Source organism: Seriola aureovittata, chromosome 14 (assembly GCF_021018895.1).
Source record: "Seriola aureovittata isolate HTS-2021-v1 ecotype China chromosome 14, ASM2101889v1, whole genome shotgun sequence".
NCBI classification, from domain to species: Eukaryota; Metazoa; Chordata; class Actinopteri; order Carangiformes; family Carangidae; genus Seriola; species Seriola aureovittata.
In genome coordinates this window covers 691,060-717,409 of record NC_079377.1, presented here as the reverse complement: position 1 = coordinate 717,409, position 26,350 = coordinate 691,060, and the positions used below count along the sequence as shown (strand labels likewise).

The 26,350-nt window shown below is 41.2% G+C and overlaps 1 protein-coding gene across 3 annotated transcripts in view; it reads left to right on the top strand.

The window, feature by feature from the left end:
- The window catches only part of hspa12a (heat shock protein 12A), a 51,339-nt gene that overhangs the window by 4,800 nt on the left and 20,189 nt on the right, over positions 1-26,350 (top strand). For 2 of the 3 annotated variants that reach the window (XM_056395476.1, XM_056395474.1), the window contains exons 2-6: positions 8,968-9,044; positions 10,017-10,144; positions 14,741-14,927; positions 16,155-16,259; positions 16,567-16,683. In XM_056395476.1, coding sequence (XP_056251451.1) covers positions 8,968-9,044; positions 10,017-10,144; positions 14,741-14,927; positions 16,155-16,259; positions 16,567-16,683 — 614 coding nt within the window. The remainder of the gene's footprint in view (positions 1-8,967; positions 9,045-10,016; positions 10,145-14,740; positions 14,928-16,154; positions 16,260-16,566; positions 16,684-26,350) is intronic. The other variant, XM_056395475.1, reaches the window with a different exon arrangement.

The following is a 26,350-nucleotide window of genomic DNA, read 5'->3' as shown; positions in this document are numbered from 1 at the left end:
GGAAATAAGGTGTTAGGTTGAAGGTGGGTGGGTTGGGCCAACTAGAGCCTCTGTGTGGGAAACAGAGCTCTCCTCTCATTCAGCATTTGAAACCAAACATTTGGACTAGGGCTGCACAATTAATATAAATATAATCGAAGTTGAATACGGCCAAGTGCAATTTAAAAAAAAAAAAAAAAAAAAAAAAAGTTATTTCCACATATTGTATGATACATTGATGATGTAATTATGATGACAGGCCCAGATCAGAGCTCTGAGACATTACCACTGTCTGACGTCTGTGAGCTGAGCTTGGGTTCATGTTATGACAGGTATGCAGTTTTGAAGCTTCCAGTCTGAATGAGTTTGATAGAAAACATTTACTTCATTTACACAACAGTTTCAATAAGTAAGTATTCAGACAGACATTTGCCCTATGGTAAAACAATGTGTGGGGTGTGTTTCCTGTGTGGGAGGTTCAACTGGAGGAATGGACTTCCACGGTTAGCGTATTTAGAATCTTGTATTTGTTTATGTTGTTTGTTAGCTTGTAACTGGCATTAGCTGACACAGTGTTAGTGGTTGTGCTAATGCTAACTCTCTCTCTCTGTACTGAAAAGGTTTCAGGTTTATTTAGCCCCGCCCCCTACTGCACAAGCTGACAGGATTGGTTCCTTAGGTTTGTGACGTATGAAACTCTGGCTGTCTGAATCTGTGTTTATGAGACTGTCATTGGTTCACTGCAGTTAAAGGTGGAAACACTCAGTCATGGTGTTGATGATTATTTCACTCATCATATGTCTTTATTATATAAAAAAAATCATATGGATGTAACAAGGTTAAATACCTGATTTTCATCAGAGGAGGTCTTCAACATGTTAACATGCTTTAATGTCTCTTAATGACAAACAAAGTGACTCATTGACTCATCAGTTTCCAACAATAGTCAGATAGACTGTTAGCAGTTTACCTGTGGATACCAGTGGATAGAAAAAAGCCACTGCCTGTGCACAGTTCTCAGACATTATGGATGATTTAGTACAAAAGATTGGCACCAAGTTTAAATTTCTTATGTATTTCTTTATTTTTGTTTACTATTCATTCATATTGTTATTGGTGAGTGAGTAGTTTGATTGTGTTGTATTACCTTCTTCGTTTATGCTGTATATTTCTTGTCCTCAGAGGAAGAGGAGGAGACTATACACAGTTGGTCACTACAAAGGAATGTTGGAGGGAAAATGGGAGCAGGAGGCCATGTCTCAGACATGTGCCATGTGGAGGTGGAGGTCTGTGGATGAGTGGGAGTTACAGGATGTGGGAGGTGGTGCTCACAGTCACATATAAGCTGAGAAGGAGGGAGGGGGAAGGGGGAGGGGGGATTTGGGGGGGCAGTACAAACATTTGTATGAACTATGATCATTCTCTCTGCAGATATTGTGGAGAAATCTTTCCTTCTGTTAACCCATCAAATCTTTTGAAAACTCTTTCACTACTAAGTGTTCAAGTTTTGATCTTAAATGAACTGAACACAAGAGGCTCTGATCTGCGCACATGTAGCAAATAGATTTAAAGATCAAGAGTTTAACCTTGTTAACATTTTGTTCCATTTCTATGTGGTGAAAAGTGAAAACTCCTGAGCTTGTGTGTAGATCCTGGACACTGTACAACAATGTCTAGAACTATACAGGCAGCATCCAATACAACCTGCGTGTTGATGGTGTGATTTTCTTTTCCTGTTTACAAAATACCTCCTCGTCTTGAGATGGTGCAATCATTTTTTAGATGTGTTCCACCTGCACCGATCACACTGGGTAGATTGGCAATTGCCATGAAGCTGCTTCTCTGAAGTTGTTGAACATCTAAAAGAAATTGTCTGAATTGTCCTATGATGTCAGAGTGCATTTATTGTTTGGTGAATAGATTGGCTTTTCTCTGTTGCCAAGTAACGCAGCTTTTCCAAACACTTAATTTCACCCAAACTCCACAACCATCATTATTCCCTCATGATTGAGTCGTATCTTTTAAGTAATTCAATGTAAGGTTTCCAAAACACTGTGACGTAGAATGACAGCAGGCCTTTAAGATTCTTTGTGATTTGGTCTTAGTGAGTTAGGAGTCCTCTCCACTAACTTTAACTTCTCCCAGACTAAGGTGCTACTTTTAGCGCTAAGTGGCTTTGTTAATTACTCTTAGTCAGAACAATTGGGAGTCCTAAAGTTAGAACTGACATGCCCAACAATCCTAAATTGGCAAATTTGGAAAATACTTTGTTAATATGGGCCCAGATCATTACAGTTTGAATATTAATTATTATTTAGGCATTTGAACCATTTCCATCAATGATTTTTTGTTTGTCTAACACCCACATTAATGTACCATGTTCGTCTGACCTGCATGTCTTTGTAGTGAGGGAGGAAACTGCATCTGTGAATGTAAACACATGCAGGGCTCTGTGCTCCCATTCTGTGCAGAGCTAGAGCATCCATGTGCATTATTCAACTAGTCTGCATCTTACAGTCTGTAATGGAAAAATGCATAATGCATCTCCAACTAGCAAACCCACCAATGATACTGAGACAATCCAACCTTGTCTCTGTCATATAACAGTCTGAGTGAGAGGCTGCCTGTCTGAGGTGAATCTGTTGGTGGAGTGATGACAGCAAAGAGCAGCAGCCGCCTGATCAGTTATTAGTGAATGTGAAGCCAAATTAAAGGCTTTAAAAGCTGCATGTTCTCTTGGATAGAAATGTGAAGCTGCTCTGCTGAACTGTGAACACTCCCTCACTGTTGAATAATTCATAGGCTGTTTAAATATGCACAAAGCCGCAGAAAAGCCTGTCTGCAGAATCAGATCTGAAACACGCAACACAGGGCACATAAAATACCAAAAGATCTGTTCATCCTGCAGCTATCAGGAGGTTAGCTCAGCTGCTTCAGATATCTGAAGAATTGTTTTCATGTTTGTAGCCAGAAAGGAGTTGGTAATCCAGCTGTGTCAAAGATTACTACAAACAAAAATGTGTTGAAGTGGATGTCAGCACAATAGTGATCTATTTTTGTCTAGTCTGGGGGAACAGAATTGTATTAGTAATCAGGGCCTGTTTCAGCTGAGCTTTGCTTGTTATCAGTTTTTCCATTACAGACGGCAGGAAGGAAAGCCATTGTAGCAGAGAGCATCAAGGCATTTCCTCAGTGGGACTAAAACGCTCACCCCTCTGCAGGAACCGGTCTCACTCTGTCTTTGTGCTGCAGATTCATTGTTTCATATAAAACTTTTGTGTCTTTGTTGAAACAAAAACTGTCACACTTGGTTCTTTAAAACATCTGTTTCACTTACAGTCCGTCACAGTCTGTTTGCAACAGAGATGCAGAAATGTGAAGCCAGTATGAAGGTAGTGAGGAAACAGCTGATTTAAAAAGCTATGTATGACTGAGTGTCTGCTTTTGATCACACTGTTCGTCAGCGACAGTGATGCATTTTTGATTAGTCAAACAGATGTGTCATTACATCATGACAAACACAACAGTGACCAACATTTTACTATTTCATCTGTACTGACCAGGACAACCAGTGCTTCAAGATGACCCTCAGTAGTATTTAGAGAGGAGACCATTCAGAAGGACCCGGGACCAGCAGGTACTGACCCTAGCAGTACCCTGGACTCACGTTTAAGCTTTAAAAAAAATCAACAACCCACGTTGTCTGTCCCACAGCTGCTTTACTCACCACCCAAGCACGCATAAAGATGATGTTGTTCCAGTTGGTGCCTTCTGAATGAAGCAGGTTTGTAAATTACAGTGGAAACACAAGGAATAACCTCAGACCAAAGTCTCACAAGGTTGTTAAAAGTTCAAGTTCTGTTACAGGTTCTGTTGTGAAATCCCTCCCTATGTTTGAAAGCTGCTGAGGCTGAATTCACTGCCCTGGTTTCTCTGGCTTTGTTCAGACCTGGTATTAACATCTGTCTTAGGTGATCTGGTCACAGACGGTCAGCTCTAAGTTCAGGTGTGAACAGTAGTATTTCAGTGTGTGTTTAGTAGTGTGAATGCAAATGTGTCCTGGGCCACATTGACAGACCAACTACTTAGAAATGGCACAGGTTACAATGATTACAGTGCCCTTGTCAGAATCACATCTCCAGCACCTAAGACATCAAAACAAAAACAAGCACCGTCGTAATTTTGGCTTCGGTTCTCGTGACATCCATAGTTAGGATGAGAGAACATTTTGTATGATAATAGAATGTCTCTAACCTTATCTTATAAAAAAACATGCATTTAACATATGGACTCACAGGCCTTGGTTCAGGAGGTCTGCAGTGCGACATTGTACTTTATTACCCCTCACTTCCACAGTCACACTGATCTGTTTACAGCATCATGAAACCACTGACTGAAATACATACCTGGAGTTACTGCAATGTAGTATAGTGTGTGTAGTATCACATACATTCCACTAACTGTAGTTAAATGATGTCCCTTGTAGGATGAGACTGATGTGTGAGGCTGGTTGAATATTTTAGAACAGGTGTCTGGTCATTGAATCACCAGGCCTGTGATTAGAAAAATCAGCCTCTGTCATTCACAGTATGAGTCTGAATGTCCCAGGGTTTCTCAGAGGATTTATCCACCATGACAACGATGAGGAATGTTTGCTGTGTAAATGATTATAAAGCTACTGAGTATCTACAGCTAGCAGCAGCTTAATTCTAAAATATGTTGGCATTCATCCTCAAAAACCCACATCACTGTATATTAGTGTGTTTTTGCAGATCTCTGTGTGTGTCTGACTGTGTGACTCAGTGTTTGTGTGTGTGTGTGTGTGTGTGTGTGTGTTTGTGTGTGCGTGCTTGCGTGTGCGGTGGCTGCAGCTATTGTCAGGTTGTTTCTCTGTGTGTCTGGGCTGACAGCCAAGTGGATGTGGCTGGCTGGGGAGAGGGTCTCTCTCTCTCTCTCTCTCTCTGCATGGCCTGAATGAATGGGACCTCAGATGGGAAGAAGAAACAGCACATTCTCTTTTGCCTTATGAATGTGGCTCTTTGATAGTTGATTTTTTTGTTTGTGCCTCTGAGTTTGCCGCAGTGAATTTAATGAGGCTCCTCTTCTGCTATTGTAGGTAACAGTCTGTGCCTGGCTTTGTATCTGTCTCTGTGTCTTAGACACCACTCTTTTCAGAGACAGACCGCCACTGTCAGTCAAGACGTCCCACAATCCTCTAGGTTCATTAACAAGTTTATGAGCATGTTACATTTTAAATATTTAAACTAGATACAGTTTAGTGGATTAATTATAGTTAAGCTGCTCTTTGTAGCTTTGGGGCTACACTGAGGTCAACTTGTAGAATGAGGTTGTATTTGCATGATGAACAGGCCACGGACACAATGTTCTCAACAAAACCACACAAACATTCATGATATACTGTTTGCAAACAAGAAAGGATAAATGATCAGAAAATCCAAACATACACTGTGTTGAAGTGTATATGGTCCTTGTTTCACATCACCACCATCTCTATCACCAAAGCAGCTCATAAATGAACATCTTGTATGAACCAGTAAAATTCAAGCATACCTATGTCTTAAGTCCTGTCATGTTGCTTTTAACACTTTTAAACTCAAAGTGTTTGATCATTTCACTGACTGACACACACTGAATGTGGCTCAGGCCTCTGGGTAACGGTCGTTTTGGGAATAGATGGAATGTGAGGCCGAGAGGAAGTCACTGCTCCTGTCTTCACATCCCTCTCAGCTGCAGAGGAAACATTGTAATGACATCATTAGTTCAGTAGACTTCTCAAAGAAATACGTTTGCTGTTTAATTTTACCCATCAGCCTCCACTGTGTGGATCCCTGCTCTCACTTCTCCCATTCATGCTGTTCAAAGTAGTTTTACATATGTATTAGGGCTGGGACGATTATCCGACGTAATCGACGTTGTCGATTATAAAAATTATTCGACGTGGAATTTTAGTGTCGACGCGTCGTGTAAAACCACACAGGGTAAATGTTCATAGAACAAAACCGGAACTTTCTAATGGGACCGTTTATATCCAGCGTCTTTGGTTTACCCGGATACAAGCGCAGCGCACGGACTGGGACAACGCGGTGACGTAATTGAAGTCATTGACTACGTGAATGATTTGCGTCTGTGTAATCTATTTGAACAACATGGCGGCGTCTACCAGCAGTACGACGGAGCGTGTGGAGCAACACGCGGCAAAAAGGCTCGTACACGGTCCTCCAGAGTTTGGGAATACTTTAATCTTGACACCGACAGTGCGGTAGTCTGCAGACTCTGCAAAGTGCATCTGGCATATCACTCTAGCACGACAGTCATGCACGAGCACATAAAGAGGAAACACCCTGGTGCAGCGAGTCAAGATGTTGGACGGGGCAAATTGTTATATTAAATGACTAACTGGAAAATAATTTCAATAAAATTACTGTTAGGTTAATAAAAAAAAAATCGTTAGATTAGTCGAATAATCGAAAAAATAATCGCTAGATTAATCGTTTAAAGAATAATCGTTTGGGACAGCCCTAATATGTATTTTGTGTAGGAAAATCACCTCTGACAAACAGGGGCGTAGTGTGGATGAAAAATTGGTCCAGGACTTTGACTCTGACTGGCCCCCCCCAAACCCACCTGGAGACAACATCACATTCAGCCTGTCACACGTTATATCAAACAGTAACATGAATTATACTCCTAGTTTTGTAATGTTATAGTTAAAATGTTCTTTACACCGTTCAGTTACAGATGATTTTATTACTGTACAAACACCAACTACAACAACACAGTGACAGAAATAGTAAGTGAGGTCAGACTCTTCAGACTCTGTATGACTTAGTTAGTTAGTAACTAGAGAGTGTGGGGTTACAGCTCAGACTAGACGCTACAGCAGAAAACACAGCAGTAGACATTTTAATACTAGTGGTAGAGATGCACTGATCGGTTTTCAGTATGATCAGCTGTGATCAGTCTCAGATAAACGATTCTGTGCCGCTCGAATTTACACTCATGCCACATCATGGTTCAAGTCACACACACAAAAATGACGTGAAGCCTAAGCACCATACACAGTATTCATTTGTGTGAGTTCCCCTCTACTTAGTTTTTGTATTGGGTTAGAAGTGGGATTGAAAGTTGTCATTCACAGCACATTGCTGCGCGTTCAGAAAGTGATGAAATTTCTTATTACATGGAGGTAAACAAAGTCAGCTCGCACAATGGAAGAGAATGGCTTAGCCAAAGCTCTGTAATACAGCACTTAAGATACTATTTACTACAAGAGCAATCACTTTACTTCTCTAATTGTGATTAGATTTTTATGGCCATTGTGTGGAATAAAAAGTCAAGGTTGTAAAGGTGATTTTGGGAATGGGCTACTGGGGCCATGGAAAGATAGGCTGCATGGTGGTTAGATGGAGTCTAGCCACAGGTGGTCTGTAATTCTGCACCGTAATTGCCTGGCAAAGTGTATTATGGGTCTTCAGACCACTCATCCACTCCATAGGGGTGGACAAGAAAAAAGGATGAGTGAAGCGGAAAAATAGGATGGATAACATGATGTCCTGTCGTGAGACAAATCTGCCAGACACTTACAATACGTCGAGGGAGTATTATTATTGTGTGGATTCAAAGAACACTTTCTGTGAACGCTATTAAGCCTGACTAATGAAAATGATGGTAGCGAATGGAGAGATAATCTCCAATTCAATTGAAGTGTCATTGTGTTTTAAAGACAGGTGCGACAGACGGTTTCTGCTGTTTGAATAAAGTGGACGTCGTCAGTCTGCAGCTCTTCACCAGAAGAGTCGGTGTCTTCACAGGCTGCCAGTTCTCAGAGTTCAGGGACAGAACCTCTGGAATCAAGTGGTGTCCAGCCTCTGGTTCTGGGCCAATGTGGCTGTGCTAGCAGCACCCACTGTCCTCCCAGCACCTCATAATAGCTCCACAGTGTTGTTTCTCTCTTGCCATTCATTCCATCCAAAAGGCTCGTTATAAAAACCTGTCAGCTTCAGGGATCAGACTGTGGACCAAGAGCATGTTTAGCCACCCAACCAATCAGCTTCCATCACAGCTTGCATCTAATTTCAGAACTGATTCTATCATTTAACCATTTTTCAACCAAAAATGTCACATATTCTCTGGTTTCAGCATTAATATACTATTTAGAGGGTAAAGAGGGTATATTTTTATTTTTTAAAGACAGAATATTTTACTCCGCTTTCATCTCCTCACATCTCAACTACTGCAACAGCCTCTTCACCTGCCTCAACCTACGAACTATGAATCAGCTCCAGCTGTACAGAACTCAACAAGATCCAAGAGAAATGAAGTAGCCTCCTTGCACTGGCTCCCAGAATGTTTTAAAGTTCTCGAGGCCTCTCTCCATGTTATATATCTAAACTCTTAATTGCATATGAACCAGTTGGCAGGCTGAGATCCTCTGGCAGAGGTCTTCTGGTTGTTCCCGAGAGCTGGAGGTGACAGAGCGTTCGCAGTCAGAACCCAACTCTAGAACAATTGCCTGAGGAAATGAGCTCAGCAGAGTCAGAGCTTTCTTTTAAAAATCTAAAACAGACTTTTCTCAAAGAGCTTTTCCTGATTTGAGTTTATTTTGTTGACTGTCCTCATGACTGGATTCTAATAGATTTTTACTAGTGACAGTGTTATTAGTTCTGTCTTTATTGACTGTGCTGGTTGCTTGACTCTTAGAGTGTTATTGATTCATTGATTGTTTTTGATTGCCCTCTCTCTGGTGACACTGCATTTGGTTGTATTTGTACTTTAGTGTAAAAATACTGTAACTGTTTCAATGATCTGCCTGTTTCAACTCTGTTGCCTTGTTGGACCTGCATGTCTCATTCTGCGTAAAATAAAGATTATTGTAATTATTATTATTATCATTATTCAAGCTGAAAATCCTTTAAAGGCAGAGTGTGTGACGCTGACTTGAATATGTTTGTTTGTCTTTCTCTACAGATGCGATGGCCAATCCTTCTCCAGCAAAGAGCATGGGTGACCCTGGAATCACTCCACTGTCTCCTTCCCACATTCAGGTGACTCAGCTCTTTCATACACACACACTCATTTCTGTACCTATTGTTAGTCTGGGTGGGTGTAGATCCTTACCCTTATTAGGTTCCATCTCTAGTTAGTGACTGAGAGGTCAATAACAGGACAGTCACTATGTCCATATATTATAGTTTATCTATGCTGCAGAAGGAGTTATTTTCCCTCCATGGTGTGAAAAATCAGAGTCAAGTCAAGTCAATTTTTATTTGTATAGCGCCAATCTCAAGGCACTTTCCAAATAGAGCAGGTCTAGACCTTCTCTTTATAATATTATTTACAGAGACTCAACAATTCCCACCAAGAGCAAGCACTAGGCAACAGTGGCAAGGAGAGAGAGAGAGAGAGAGAGAGAGCAAGAGAGAGCACAGAGGAGGCTGCTCAGTGCTTTTTTATGCCTCTCATTGTTTCCTCTTCCTTACTCTTCTATCTTACATAACAGTGTTCAGAGGATCACAGCAGAAACCTGCAGAACTACAGAAGAAACCTACTGTCTGTACCAGTGACTTCTCCGCCACTATGTTACAACATGGTTTAGATCATGATTATGTTTCTCATACTGTACAGCTGACCAGGGCCAGACATGCAGGAACCAGCTGTACATATTATCTCAGTGTATCTCATATTATCTCAGTATTATCTCAGTTGCTGCGTGTGTGTCTGTCTTTGTGTTAAGCTGTATGAAATGTTTGATGTTATCGATCTGTTCGATTGTTGTTCTGTGTTCGCTTTGGAACTGTTGCTGATGTGGATGAAATTGTTCCAGTTTAGATTGAATGTGTGTGTGTAAGAGAGAGAGAGAGAGAGAGAGAGCTCGTTTACCATTTTCATAGGGTCAGGGTGAGTCATTCAGCTGTCCCCACACATATAGTAAGATGAGGATATTTGTGTGTGTGTGTGAGAGAGATAATATGTGACCACGTGTCCTGACCCTCTCACACTGTGTGCTCTCTCTGCAGCAGACTGACACTGACCAGGTGGAGTCACAGCTGTCCTTTGTGGTGGTGGTTGCTATTGACTTTGGCACCACGTCCAGTGGTTATGCTTACGCCTTCACCAAGGAGCCAGAGTGCATCCACACCATGAGGTGAGCCAGACACTTAGTGAGGAGAAGTGTGGGGTGATGTTGGGGTGATGGTGGTCTACCTGGAAGGTGTTTTGCTTTGCTTAAGACATTTGTTGGTATGTCAAACTATTCCCTCTTCATGTCGGTCACAGTCTGACTCTATGATCTCATCGTGGTACCAGCTGTACTAATATATTTTATGTACCACTACTGACACTACTACATTCATCTGCTGAGGTGTTGAGAGCACACTTGAGCCTCTGAAATTCTTGGTTGACATTTTTGTGAATATTACTTGGCCTTGTAAATTCAGAATCATAATTTATATACATGTACATTCGCTTGGTTCCACTTTATAAATCTCACTCATTGAGAAATTGGACAGGTGTGCATCAGCCTCATTTCACTCCCACAATAACTGGATGAAGACTCTCCCTTAATCAATCAGTTTGTAGGAAAAACACTGTCTCCACCAAAGGTGATCAGACACAGAGAAGAACGACGAGGAAGAAGAACAATCTCACTGATTGTGAAACTGGGGTAAAAACCTGCATCAGTTTACTTTAGTACAATCACTCTAATGTAAAGTCCTGTTTTACTCTGAGTAAAAGTATTAGACTGAGTTTGCTTCATTTATTGGAACTAAAGAGTCTTAATGAGGCTCCACAGGCTCTAACACTGTGATCAGTATATATTAGTTCATGTCATTAGAAGAAGTCTTCACACACTGTTTCAGCTCCACTGTTAATGTGTGAACAAGAACAACACAATGATCTGAATTGATTGTGAATGAACAGATTGTGTTTGTTCATTATTTTAAGTTGGACAAGGATCAGATCATGTTTCGAGAAATTTATACATAAATGCAGATAATTCCAGAGGGTTCCCTTATTTTTTCTGTTGTACCATCCCTGGCTGAAGTGTCTCCAGATATACTCAGTCAGCACAGACTAGCTAAGTTGTTCTACAGTTGCTTGTGTGTAGACTTAACTAACATTTGAAGACGTTGGCTTTTTGTGTTAAATAAAAAAGATTTGTGGGAAATTATGTTAATATTGCTTGGAAATAAGTTATGGAAAAAAGTATTGTTTTGGTACTGTTTTAGTATCAGGTGTCCTATTGAGCACAGAAACCCCTGTAGTGAGACAGGCCGATATAAAAACACTACATTTTGATTTAGTATGGAAGATATGGATACATTGTGTCTGAAGTGATAAATGTGGTGAGGGTGTTTTAGTCTTTACTCTTTGGCATAATAATAATATATGCTAATATATGACATTATAATTAATTGAAAGTATTGAGCTTTCGTCTGTCTGGTGCTGATATTGCTGAGTTTGTTGTAATTCAGGGCTAGAAGCCTGAGAGTGGTGTAACCCCTCAGGTTGACTCTGTTGCCCTCAGTACCAGGCTCCACAGGGGTTCACAACTTCCATCCCACCACAGGCTGACAGGTGTTTAAGTTGACCTGCTTGTGTGTGATGCTTAACATTCCTGGAATTGCTGTTAAAGCTGCACCATCATGTTACCATCATGACTTCATGTTACAATCCATTTGTCTAGAACTGCACGATATGCAAAAAAGAAAAATCATATTGGGATTATTTTGGCAGATTTCAGTTAGAATGGTTGTTTTTTCATTTCATTTTCATTTTTAAAAAATGATGATGTAAATTTTATTGGGTCTTGTACCAAACAAACATGTTCCTTTATGTCTGGAGAATATGATATGTAGGCTGAGGCGTCTTTGTAGCACCACAACACTGATGGTGCTAACAATGCACAACAATGTGACACATTTTACCTTTATGATAGAAATTGCCCCTCCTGTGAGTTTTTGCAGCTCCTGTGATTTGGATATTGCACTTGACCATATTGCGATTTCGATTGTATTTCAATCCTCTGGGGGCTAACCTATAGCATGCATGTCCCACAAATAAAGCAAAGCTGTATTGTCAAACACATTCAGTGAACACACACTGATGATGTGAAACCACCAGTAGACCTTTAACATACGCACACAACTCCTGTACTTTACTTCCAACCCACCAGGTAGGTGAGGGTTTCTCTCTCTGGTCATCACTACATACTGTATGGCACTTTTGCGCCAGATTACCAGGGCAACAAAATGCATAGTTTTTTTTTTAGTTTTTTTTTACAATCAGTGTGTTTAAGATCAACGTCACTCTCTATTTCACCTTGAACATGACCCCTACCCCTGCAGTGACCCAATATGCCTTAGTATTATGGCTTTAGTATGACAGAGGCAGGTCAGTGCAGTCATGACAGGCGTAGTAGGACACAGGTGAAGCACATCAGAGCCGGGCAGAGAAGCACAAAGCGAGAAAGCTAAACAAAGACAGGAAGTAAATCTTCAACAGACACACAAGGTAAGCAATATCAAAATAAAACAGGAAATAATAAACACAGTCCAAACAAATAGTCACTAACAGGACAGGTCAAAGCCATACTTCTCAAGCACCTTCCATAAACACTGTAATTATTCTGCATCCAGTGACAGCACAGGGTGTAACACAGGAAGTAATCTGTAATCAGTGTTTTCCCTCGCCAAACAGGACTTTATAAAACTGGTTTTAATGCGTCTAGATCCTGGGGGCCAAGACTGTGGCGTACACCTTCACCTCACGTAAAACTCTTCAGGAATCTATAGCTACTACATAGAGTGGTGTTCTGCACAGTGTACTGCTACTACAGACTAAAAACACTGGATCACACAGAAACACACACTGAACCGAGAGAAAACCGATAGCAGAATCAGAACAGTTATAAGAATCTAGCAGCGTCAGCGCCAAGATCAATAAAACATGGAGTTTCGGGATTGTCTAACCCTTACCACTACAACAACGACATAAAGTTTGTTGTGAAATCGTACACAGGACAGGATTTTAGATGGAAATGTAGCCACGAAGTCCATAATGTTCATTAGCTAAAAGCTGTCACATCAAGTTTCTACCAGATCTCCAGAATTAGTCCTTTACACATCAGGTGCTCTCAGTGAGATGACCTCCATAATCCCATCATGCATTTCTCCCAAGGAACAGATAACACCAAATACAGCTGCAAGTGGCAACGAGGGGTTTCTAACCTTGTTGCGTTCAACAGCAGCGACAAGCGGGTTTCAGGCAAAGTCACTGCAGCTGGTTGAATTTTCTTTAAAGAAGGAGTCACACATTTACTCCCCCTTTGAGCTTAGAGCCCTAAGAATAGCTGACCTCCATTTGTCCAGAAATACTGTGGTAGCACAATTAGCCTAGAAGCTGAGTTCACACGGCTCTCCTCAGAGAACTGAGGGACTCGGTTGAACCCAATCAAAGTGTTAAACAGATGCAGTACTTAGTGCTTACACCAAGGTCTCCTACTGCTCTGAAGCTGCAGTGATGTCCCTCACTGTCAGTCACTTTAGATAAAAGCATCTGACAGATGAGTCAATGTAAATGTGTTGTCAGCTTATATGAGAATATCACGAATTAGAATGAACTGAAATGAGTTCTGACTCTGCATATATCTCTGAGCAGCACACAGGAGACAGATGTGCCTGAGGAATTCCAGGCAACCATCCCCCACCCCCTCTGAAGGACCAGTTCCTCTCTCACAGCTGTAAGTTAGCTGTGAGGACATTTGTTGCTCTGAGCAGGACACCAGACCTGGCCCCCTGTTTATTTAAAGATAGATCAAAGCTTCTTGGAAAAGGCAGAAGAAAAGATCAAATTAACAAATAACTGCTAATGGCCCTGGAGGGTCGCACTGGAGATTCCACAGGGCCCTCCAACAGCAGGGGGCTGCTGCCCTGCCTTGACCAGAACCCCCCTTCAGTTCACATGGACTTTTATAGAAGAGTATTTTAGCAAAGGTTTTCAGCAAACCAGTCCCATATCACTGCTGGATGGACAAAATGAAGGATCTGTCTGTGACTGGACATATGTTCACTCTTGACAGTGAAGCTCCCCCTCCCCGTGACTCCCCCTCCTCACCTCCTCCAAACAGAGAACATGTGTGATCTAATGCCATGACTTTATCATTGTTCTTATTGTTTTTATGTGTACACTTGTTTTCTTACTTGTATTAGATATTTTCTATCATTTATAGTTGAATGTCTGAACATGTGTTAATGTTTCCATGACCATTAGAGATGAATATGTTATGTTTGATCTCCTTGGAATCACCTGATCATCAGCACGACATCTTTATTCCTTTCAACTGATCAATAACAAAATACGGTTACAGTTAGTTACAGAATCTTCATCTACATCATCATCATCATCTTCTGCCATGCTGAATCAGCCGTCACACAAGTCCCTCCCTTTCTGCTAACCAGGTGGAAACCTGATTCTAAATTGACCACCACTGTTACCAGCTGGTCGCATCAGTTTGGTTCACTCACCTGTTGCATATTTCCCCTGTAACTCTGGATTTGTGTTGTTGTTGTTGTGTCAGTCATTCTGTTACTTACTGTCAGTCACTTTATGTATCTGATCTTTTGTTGTGTTGTCTTAAAGTTAGTTTGTGTATTAGACACACTCTGGACCCACTGCCCCAGCTTGATTAACACAAAAGCATTGTTCATGTATTGATATTGACTGACTTGCCTCCTCCTAGGCGTTGGGAAGGTGGAGACCCTGGTGTGTCCAATCAGAAGACTCCAACCACAATTCTGCTGACTCCAGACAGGAAGTTCCACAGTTTTGGCTACGCAGCTCGTGACTTCTACCACGACTTAGACCCCAGCGAGTCCAAACACTGGCTCTACCTAGAAAAATTCAAAATGAAACTCCACACCACTGCAGTAAGGACACAGACACACACACAGTGAATACATGCACAACACTTCTTCTTCCTCTTGCACATATGCTGACTCTCTCTATTCTTTGCCTTGGTGGAGGCATCTCTGCCAGTGGCTGTGGCTTTACTGTCTCCATCAGCACTTCTTCTGTGTCTGCTCTGGTGTTTAATTAGACACATGGCCTCAGTATGATAACACTATGTTAGCCTGGAAAACTCAGAGCTCGTCCAGTTACCAGTTTTCATCCAACCACAATAAACATGTTATAGTAGTAGTAATTATAGCAACATATTTTTGCATAAAGCTGAAGATAATGTTGTAAATGCTGTTCATTTCATGACTCACTGAGTGTCCTAAGTTTAAAATTGCCAAATTAATAATCTGAAGCCTCTTGTTGACCCCTAGATTCCCCCATGGTTTTTACAACCAATAATATGAACATGTTGGAAAAAAGGAACAAAATGTATGTTTTTCTTGAGGGTTGGGCAGGTGAGGGGCTTATCTGGTCACTGTCTATGTGGGAACTAATTTCATAACAGTTGCATTATGAAATGTTTTGTGAGCGAAGTTGACACTGAAAGGTTAAGGCTGACAACAATCTATATTTTATATTCTATATTAATATCAAATACTAAACATTTAAAAAATCTTATATTTAGATTAGGGATGCCCTGATTGATCGGCCGCCGATCATGATTGGATGATTTTCGTTAAAAATGCGTGATCTGTAGATAGATCTGAATTAATGTGAATGTCACTGATCATCTTAATACCGATCACCTGTGGTTAATACTCCGGTGTCTGCGGCTGAGAGAAGCACTGTGTGCTGTGTTGTGTAGTCCCGCCTCCAACCTTGTTCGCGACAGGTGACCAAAACAAAACCACATGTCGGCCGTGTGGAAAGTGTGGAAATGTGTGAGACTAATAGAACATACGCCATCTGCAATGAGTCACATGAACACACACCGTAGTTTATTTTGACTCGTTCGCTCTTTAGCGGGGTGATGGGGGTAGAGCAAAGGTCAGGGGGCCACAAAAGCCATTAGGAATGGCTTTGACCATGAATGACCATGCCATTAAAAAATACAAATAATAATATACTTATACTTACTTAGAGTATCACATATCTACAGTTTGTCAGATACCCCCACTGTAATGAATGAATCTTGTGTACTTTTCTTCTTCACCAGTGGTTTTATTCAACTCAGTGTCTTTTATCTGTGCCATCAGAATTTGTCCATTGACACTGACCTCCACGCAGCCAATGGGAAGCGAGTGAAAGCTCTGGATATCTTTGCATATGCATTGGCCTTCTTTAAGGAGCAAGCTCTCAAGGTAACATACCTGTGTCAGCGCTACATTTTCTGTTGTATTACATATGCAGTATATTTTCATATTTGGTTTATATTCTATAACTGTGTTTTTTTGGCCCAATCTGAAGCCAGTCTATCTACTTACATCATTTTAATAAAGCATATGAATTGCTCAACAAACATTTAATCCATAAAAAGGCGACTGGTAGCACTGACCCAGTAATTACTTGTTCTGACTCTAAAACCACTTTACCATGATAGTCTGAGCCCCAAGTGTGACACTTACCTGCCAATGAGTGTAAAAACCAGTCTGAATGTTCACTCTACAGGAGCTGAGTGATCAGACAGGTGGGGAGTTTGACAACAATGATGTGAGATGGGTGATCACGGTTCCTGCCATCTGGAAAATGCCTGCAAAGCAGTTCATGAGGGAAGCTGCCTATAAGGTAGGCTGAGACGCTTCAGTCACATCTACACTCTCACACTCATTTCCTGTTTCCAGCATCTGTAGTTTGCAAACCGCTGATTTCTAAGTCTTGAAGGAGGAGAGAGAGATGGATGGTGAGTGCCACTCACACATATAAAGTCAGTGACCTCCAGACTGTGTAGGAGGACACTGAGGGAGTCAGACAGAGATCAACATATAGACACTGTTCAGACCTGTTCATACAGAATATTTTACTATTTCAAATGGATAAATTTTTATTTCACTGTAGAGCTGTGAGCAAAGCAATAATTCACTTAAACCCTTGCCCCATGCTCTTTAGCCCCTTTTCCACTGGTCAAAAAACTCACTGATAAGGCTTTTATCTGCAGTGTAAAAGGGTTCAATCAGCATTCACACCCGGGTCAAATGACTCGGCAGTACAAGCAGGTACTTATCGGTTCTGGCTCCAATCGACATTGATGTAAACTCAACAACCGGTTGAACTCGCTGATTCTCATCCCCTTTTCTGCTGTAACGTCTTCAGCGCTCAGACGTTGATGACAGATCTGTCACCCTAGTTTAAGGCTAAGATGAATTTGTCTCCACTGGGGCTCCTCTATGTCACTCATTGCAGATTACAGTAAAGAACACATTGGTTGTGGAGGGGTCCATGTCAGTGAATGTATAGTCTACCACAGTATATGCAAGAGCTGAGGAGTAAATCTTCATAAAGAGCCCTCTCTGAGCCTACCATTAACTATGTACAGGCCTAAGGTAGAGACCACAGAGACGCACCAACTCCCTGCAACTGTGATGGTAATGGTTGGTGTGGTAAACAGGGGGGACTGACCAAACACGTGATTGTTGCCTTGTGGGTCAATGACATCAGGTTGAGTGCCTGTTCTTCAATTCAGCTCTCCTGTTAGAAGAACATTTCCCTGGGCCTGGAAGCAGGTGATTTCTGAATGGAGAGTTTCTTCAAAGGAGAGAAGCTTGTTTGTGTCTGAGAATCTCTAATTGCAGCCAGTCAACAGGACCACCCGTGGGCCCTGCTTTCAGGCTGTGTGGAGGGAAGCTGTGATGGGCAGAGCTGTTGGCAGCTGGCTGTATGAATGGATCAGGAGGTGCCAGGATTTTGTCATTCTGTGTGCAGAGCAGAGAGAGTTGGGTTTGGGACACTTTCATTGTGGGGACTTAGGAGAGCAGGTGTGTCAGGTGTTGGACTTGCCTGGTGAATCTTTCTCTGTTCTCAGCATTTTTTTGTACTTTGGCCAACTGAGCACAGAGCACACTGTCCTCCTGTCTGAGATACTTTGAGGGCTATTTTGAAAAACATGCCTCTTTTCTACATCCGAGTTTATGATTAGAAGCTCATGGACATAGCCTCAGTGACTGCTCAGAGTGAGGTGCTCATCATTGTCAAAGAGGTCTCTCTCTCTCTCTCTCTCTCTCTGTTTCTCTCTCTCTCTAGTTTTATTCTTCTTATACTTATATTACCTGTTTAGGACTCAATAGCTGCCATTTTTAAATACTCTGAGGCTCCTATCTTGGTGGCAACAGTTTTCTGGTGGTCCAGTACCCTGCATGCAGTAACTCTTCCAATCCCTTATCTGCAGGTGTCTCTCTTTTTTTAAGGAATCAGAATCAGGTGGTGTGACAAATGGCCACTGCCCTGACTGTCCTGCCCTTGTTAGAGGAAAAAAGGTCCAGGTCCGGGCCAGAGTCTGAGTCTAGAAATCTTTACCAACACTTAACTTTCTCCAAAAATGCTCTTTTACTGGAGTCAAAAAAGATTCTAAAAATAAGTCACTGGAGATGGTCAGATCCAATGCAATAGAAATGATTCTTTCAAAAGAACAAAAGCGAGATGAGATCCAGATCCAAACTGAAGACAGAGTGCCTGTGCAACATCATATGTAGTTCCTTCTATGTGGATTCTCCACCTATTTTCTAAAGCCAACCTATCAACCTGGGAACCTGAGGATAGATATCCTCAACCTGGGCCTTGCTACACCATTACTCCCAGGGCCTTCAGACCATTTTTTTTTTACTTTATTTCCTCCAGGTTCCATTCTATAACAATCCTACTTCAGTAAAGGCTGGTTCACTTACATATCTGACCTCAGTTGTGAATATAGCTATTTCATTGGATTATATAAGTTTAACATTCAGTATATTAATAATGCATAGTATATTTTATTGAACATTAACTACAACATTTCCCCCCTTTGGGACTAACTAGTCACACATTCACACATTATCAAGACAATGGTCCATACATAATGACAGGTTCAAACATAAACATATAAAGGATTGCAAATGGGTCCTGTATTATCATTCTTACTTGTTACAAAACCTCACACATTGTGACATAGTTAAGGGTTATGCAGGAGGCTTGCCAAACACATTTGGCAAACTTGGATAATTGAAATTGTCATTTAAATTGTCTACACTCCCGGATCTGATTCGGTACACATCACAGCAAATGGTTATTTTAGATCCAGAAGGAATATAAATTTAACAGTCAGTGCAAATTCAAAAACATGCATAATACTTAGTGTGTATACTCTCAGTTCAAACATAGTGTTCATTAAACATTGTGCTCTTTATGTGCTTTTCAAACATACTACTCTATGTAATTTTCAAACATAACACTCTTTATGTGCTCACTAATCTATTGTTGGAAGTGGTGGTTCTGGCTGTTGGACTGGCATCTTGCCTCGGAGCAACTGGTACAGTACTGAAGGCTTTGGTGGAGGTGATGTCAATGGGAGTGTAGTGGGTCCTCCTTGGACTGGAACTGCATATCCTGAGGCAGTTGGTTGCTTCCCGTACTGAGTCCTGGGGCTTCTGACCATGTCATTAGTACACTTTGTTAAACAACCTTCAGTATAGTCCATGTAATATGAAATTGCATGACTTTCCCTGCTAATGCATAGTTATTCAACTGTCCTTGTTTTATGATTGATTTTAAGTCTCCATAATTTTGTATTAAGACCCCGTATATTAGCAAAACTATAATCTGTGTTCCTAATCTCCATAATGTATTTCCTCCTGTTACTCTGTCTCTGTTCCTGCTGGTCCTGCAGAGTCTGATTCTGCGGGGCTCGTGAGTTCATCCTCTGTGTCTGATCCACTCCTCTGCCTCGCTGCTAATGATCCACCCCTTGGTGTTTTGTCACCAGCCCGTCTGGCAGCCAGTCTCTGATATCATCTTGTTGTTTATGGGGCAGTTCGACAGTCCCCTTCATGAGACTGTCTAGCTCCCTCCTGGGCGGTGTCACCGTCCCTTTCAAGTCCAGGATATGCCCTCATTCTGTCGGCTTCAAGTGTTCTTTCTGGGTCGTCTGCAGCAGTGGTTAAGAAGGAACCAAACCTTCTTACCTTAATCCTTTAGGGATGTTGGTGTTGCTAAGATGACCTTAAAGGGGTCTTTCACACCTGGGTTGGTCCCACTTTCTTTTGAATACCTTAACGTATATCCACTCTCCTGGGTGTATCTTCTGCAATTGGTCTGGAATGGCAGCTTCCCTCTCCTTTGTGGCACCTTTCATCTATTAGAAGATAACTTTATGTATATGTTAGATGCTGTACATAACTGGTTAACTCTTTTTCTAACTGTCCAAGCGGAGGACTCTCATACGGGCCTCTAAGATATGGCACAGGCATTGGTCGCCCTGTGTAGATTTCATGAGGTGTTAGGTGTGTTAGTCTGTTAGTCTGTGATCTCATACACATTAGTGCCAGTGGTAAAGCCTCCATCCAATTAAGTTACTATTGCTGTCTGCCATTGTTTTAACCAACTTTGCTTTTAAAGTGCCATTAGCTCGTTTTACTGCTCCCAGTTACTGAGGATGGTATACACACCCAAATGTCTGCTTTATCCCTAGCAATTTTAATGTTATCTTAATTGCTTGTGCTACAAAATGTGGTCCGTTGTCTGAGCTGATAGTATCTGGCAAAAACTCTCTGCACAACAACTTGGCAACTGAGTTATAGTCCTGTTGCATCGTTGGTATTGCTTCAATCCATCTACAAAATCTATCAACCACAACCAAAATGTATCTCATTCTTCCTATTCTTGTAAGCATGTCCACATACCTATCATTAGGTGCCTAAATGGACCATCTGGTGGAGGAATATGTGCAATTGGCGTCAAAAAAGCTTTCCTTGTGTTATATTATTTACACACTTCACATTCATGCAATATTCTATCAACTGTGGCTGCCAGAAATGGTGACCACCAAACTGCTTGGATGCGTTTGATAACCTTCACCCTTGCGCAATGGTCTGTGCCATTCGCATTTCTTATCGCAAAACACAACAACGAAACAGGCAACGCAAAATGGCCATGAGAACTTCTCCACAAACTCTTTTGAGGACCATCTCTTGTGACCTTGATAGCCCCCTTTTTCAACCACACCAACTTCTTCAGCTACCAACAATGGGCCTGTAGTTGTGCCAACTGCTGCACATTTTGCAGCTTCATCTGCTAAATTATTGCCCTCTGCAATTAAAGAGTCTGTCCTTTGATGTGCTGGACACTTAATGATAGCGACAGCTGTAGGGAGGTGCATTGCGTCTAACAGAGCAGAGACAGCTTACCCGTGTGTTGCTGGGGTGTCATTAGCTCTAAGAAAATTTCTCTGTTTCCGAATGTTTCCATGTATGTGACACACACCATATGCATAAGTTGAATCTGTGTATACATTAAGACGCTTTCTTTGTGCTAACTTAAATGCAGCTGTTAAACTTTGATCTCTGCAAGTTGTGCGGAACATGGTTGTGCAGCCTTGGATGCTTGAATTTCTGTAAAGATATTATCCTTATCTAATTGTACGATGGCATTACCAGCATGGTTTCCTGTAGCATCCCTGAAACAGGAGCCATCTACAAACAATGTGAGATCCGCTGTGATTGGTTGTTTATACAGATCATCAAATGCTCGTATGAAGGTGTCTGTTGTTTGGACACAGTCGTGCGGCGTGCCAGCTTCAGGCAACACTATCCCGGTTGCAAGATTCACTGTGTTGCATCTTTGGATGGTGAGTTCAGGTGCTGAAAGTATAACTTCATAACCTGTTTTTCTAGCTTGAGTTAGAATGAACCGTAGGCCTGTGATCAAGGCATGTAATTGGTGAGATGGGCATAAGACAACCTTGTGTCCCATGGTTAACGCTGAGGCCTCTTGGCTGCTGCTGCAAATCCCTGATAACAGGGTGGCCAGCCTGATTCAATGTTATCCAATTTGGTGCTGTAGTAGGCTAATGGCTGTTTACATGTTGGTGTGTCTTGCAACAATACTGCACTTGCATATCCAAATTTATTTCTGCAACATACAAATGAAACAGCTTGGAATAGTCAGGGTTTTCCAGTACTGGGGCAGATTGCAGGTCTCCTTTTAGTGCATGGAAGGTACCTTTTGCCTCCACTGTCGAGTGGACAGAGGAGGAGTTGTTTGTTTGTCCTGCTGCCCGTATTAGGGCTCGCAGTGGCGCTGTTTTGATAGCATAGTCACAAAGCCACGGACGACTGAACCCCACCATCCCCTGAAAAGAGAGCATTTGTCCCACTTTTTGTGGTTTTGGAGCTTTAGCAATAGCTTCTAACTGTGAGGGATCAATTAACCCGTTATCTCCACACATTGTTCTGTCCAAATATTCAACTTCTTTTTGACAAAATTGAAGTTTCTCTTTGATGACTTTATGTCATCAGCGCTGTTAGCACTGCAATCAAGTCTTTTTCACTACAAATTAACAAACCATCCACATACTGGATTACAGCACTTGGAACGTCTAAGTGTTGCAGATCTTGAGCCAGCACTCTGTTAAAAATTGATGGGCTTTCTACATAGCCCTGTGCTAGGTGCTATCCTTGATAAGTGAATGCAAACAGGTGTTGTGAATCTAGATGCAGTGGCACACTGAAAAAGGCTGAACGTAAATCAATAACTATACCAGTGTGCATCAATTGAAATGTTTGAGAGCAGCGTATGGGGGTCTGGAACAACAGGTGTCTCAACAACAACAATGGAATTGATAGCTCTAAGGTCATGCACTGATCGATAATCATTAGAGTGTGGCTTCTTGATTGGGAAAATGGGAGTATTGCAGGGGCTTTTTGTTTTTACCAAAACCCCTGCCTCTGTCAGGCCTTCAGTTGGGCTTGATTCCTTCTGTATCATGCTGCTTCAGTGGATATTGTTTTCTATATGGCAACTTAGCTCCTGGTTTAAGCTAATATGTATAGGTTGCGCTACTTTAATCCTACCTACATCAGTTTTGTGTTTTGACCACACTTCTTGTGTCAACTGTTCTAACAGGATTTTATGTTCTGGTGTTAATGGCATAAGTGTAGGTGTTCTTTCGTTTACTAAGACCTTTTCTGCTGTCCCTTCATCACATGCTCTTAATGATATTCTGATGTATGGTTGTCCTGGTGAGATGTGAATGTACTTATTCTCTGTAGGTTTCCACCCTTGTATTCGTAATGCTGTGTTCACCATTGGGCCAATTCATGGGGTTCATGTCTTATGTCACTAGCAGTGAGACATTTGGGGTGGAGTTGCAATCCTGGAACTGGTCTTGTAATTCAAGACTACCAGTACAAGATGTCCTATATACACATCTTGGCTGACCACATAATATGTTTTTTTATTTTTTAGTTCTTCCCAGCATTCCTCATAATCTTTATGCTTTTGCTTCATCGTACAGAAGAGTGCAATGAGGTGGCAGTTGTGGTTCATCAGCATTTCCTAACTGAGCTTGTGCCCATGGTTTCCATGTTTTCCACTCCTGGAGCAGTTGAGATTGTGGCATCAGTCTGGGCTAGTACATTGTGGGTTGGACCAGGTTGATGGCTTCCTGTTGTGTCAGTAATGGCATTATTCCAGCTGGTGGAGCCTCAGGGAAATCTATATAGAGGCCATCTTGTGTGAACATGATGTTAGCTTTAAGAGGGCACAAAATGTCTCTCCCTAGGAAGTTGACAGGTTATTGTCTGAATATAGCAGAGCTGCAGCTATAGTTTTTCCTGCTATTAACATTGGGACCGGCTGAGTTAGGGGTGTCACTTGAATTTTCTCAGAGAAGCCTACAGTCATGATAGATGAGTTGGAGAGGGGGAGTTTTGAGCCAGTCTTTCCAGTACATGAATATGTGGCTCTCATCCCTGATTATATCTGCAGCTCGTTTCAAAATAGTAAAAACAAACAGAATACATTTTCTACTTTTAGATGATTTATTCACTGTATGTCAACAAATAAAAAGACTTTTCTCCTGTTTTCATAGGAAAATATATGCAGCTAATTTTTTCCCATAGCACAGCAGATGCAGCAATAATTACAAATTTTAACATATAAGAAAATACATAAGTTATTTTGGTGGAGAATGAAATGGAGAAATCTAACCTATTTTGAACTAAATATGTTGAGAAATACTGTTGTGTTGTCTTGCAACCATCCCCACCCTATCATCCATGATTCAAACTAAGTACGTTTTGATGAATTCAAACAAAAGCTTGGGATAGTTTGACAAAAATACAGCTGATGAAACATATTACTTTCATTGCTCCAAAATAACAAAGCAGTGAGCATATGTAGTATGAGTGTCATCACTCTAGTGTGTTTTAGTGTCTCCGCATTAGATCCTGTTGTGTTAGGATATCTGACCAGACAGCTCATACAGAACATTTTTCATCTAATTTGTAACAAAGGGCTTGTCCGGGATTTTACAGACCTAAGCGAGAATCATACCCGTAGACCAATGAGCCTCTTGCATTAGATTTATCTCAAGAGAAATCTCAGCTGAGCTTTTCAAATACAACACAAATGGCTTACAAAAACCAAATCAGGTACTCATGTAGTACACTGTGTACATAGTACACTCACATGTAGTGCACTGTATACTCACTGGCGCAGTGTAGTGTTGTCCCATATCAAACACTGTATTGCACTCACTGGAAATGATGATCACAACACGTGACCACGGTTGTCTCCCGCCTGCTAGCTGCTCTGCTTGCTTAACTTGAAAATGACAGTTTTACCAAAGAGATAAAACTCTTCAGTACTTCACAAAAAAACATAAAAAAATAAAGATTAGATAATAAAGAATGGCTCCATCCTTCCTGTAGAGTCCAGACACCACGGCACATTGAAGCTGTTCTGGTCCTTACTGAGAAGGTTTCTGTTGGTTCTTCCTTTAATTGTCACCCACTGGTTTATGATGTCATAGCATCAAAATAACACAACCAAATAGCTTGTCTGGTAGGTCTGCTTTGACGCTGACCAACTATTCTGATTTCCTTTGTTAATTGCCTTTTTTCTCACCATTATAAATATATCTAATATATACTACTATACTTATGCGGTGTATATAGTCAGAGGACAGCTTTGATGGGTGAGGGGGTCCAGGGCTCTGCATGTGAATGTGTGTGTGATTGTGGGCTCTTTTTGGACTAAAGTGCACAGTGCAAGTGCATTTAGAGCGTGTCCAAATCCACTTTTTGTGTTTTCGGCATAATATGCAATAAACCAATCAGAGTGCCAACTTTCCCTTTAAAAGGCCAGGTATGCTTGTACCTTGGCAGATCACTATTATAATAGTGCAGTCTTCAATACTTGCAATACTTGTTGATCACAAGCTGGTATATGATAGTATATACTAGCATTGAAATAACACAACCAACCTTCTCATCAGTTGTAAGCAGTTTCACATTTCCACTCCAAATACCTCAGACTGTTTCCTTTAAATATGTGAGACACACAATTAGGCCTCAGTGAACAAATCGCTGAGCAGTTAGACAGAGACTCATACTTGACGAATCAGAGAAACATTTGGGTTTGCGAATGACTGTATCTTTCCAAACAATTGGCTCCTCTGGGATTTGAACCCAAGACCTCTCGCATGCTAACTGACATACCCCTAGACCAACGAGCCACTTTTCTTAAATGGTTTATGTGAAGAACGATGTGACAGAGTCTGTTTATTGACTGTTTATTTTTTATTGTGGCCACAAACATAATTATAGCATCAAGGGTGGCACTGCATTTATATATATATATATATATATATACTGTATATATACATACTTATTTATACTTATGTATTTAGTCAATTTCTCAGGAAATAATGTTTGGATCTTGATGTAAAAAATCTGGCTGCTGTGTGCTGCTCTAGTTGTATTTTTCTTTTGAACACTGAGATTGATAATAATATTAGATTCCAATAAAAAAGAAAACTGCTCAAACCTCTTCACAGACATTATGAATACCCCCTGTTCAAGCAGATGTGCTGACAATGATCATTTCTGAAGCCCCAACATGTATTGTACCTCATGTCTGTCACGAAAATCATCCAGAACAAAGACTTCAGAACTTTACCAGTCTGGAGATTGAAACAGTGCTATCAGTGATAAACTGTATAAACAAAAGCTGAACCATATATAACTGCAACAAGATGGCTTTACATTGGCTCTGTTGTAGCATTTTGGTTTTTCCAGGTAGAATGTGATTCACATCCACAGCTCACACTCACTGTAGATTTGAGTCTCCCTCATTTAACCAACCAGACCTGTGTGTGGTCTGAGATGTGAGTGCATCAATTATTAACTCCGCTACAAAAAGCTTTAGGGAAAGCCTAGCACACTAAAATGTACTTAGATGGTCCTGCAAAATTAAAACTGTTGCC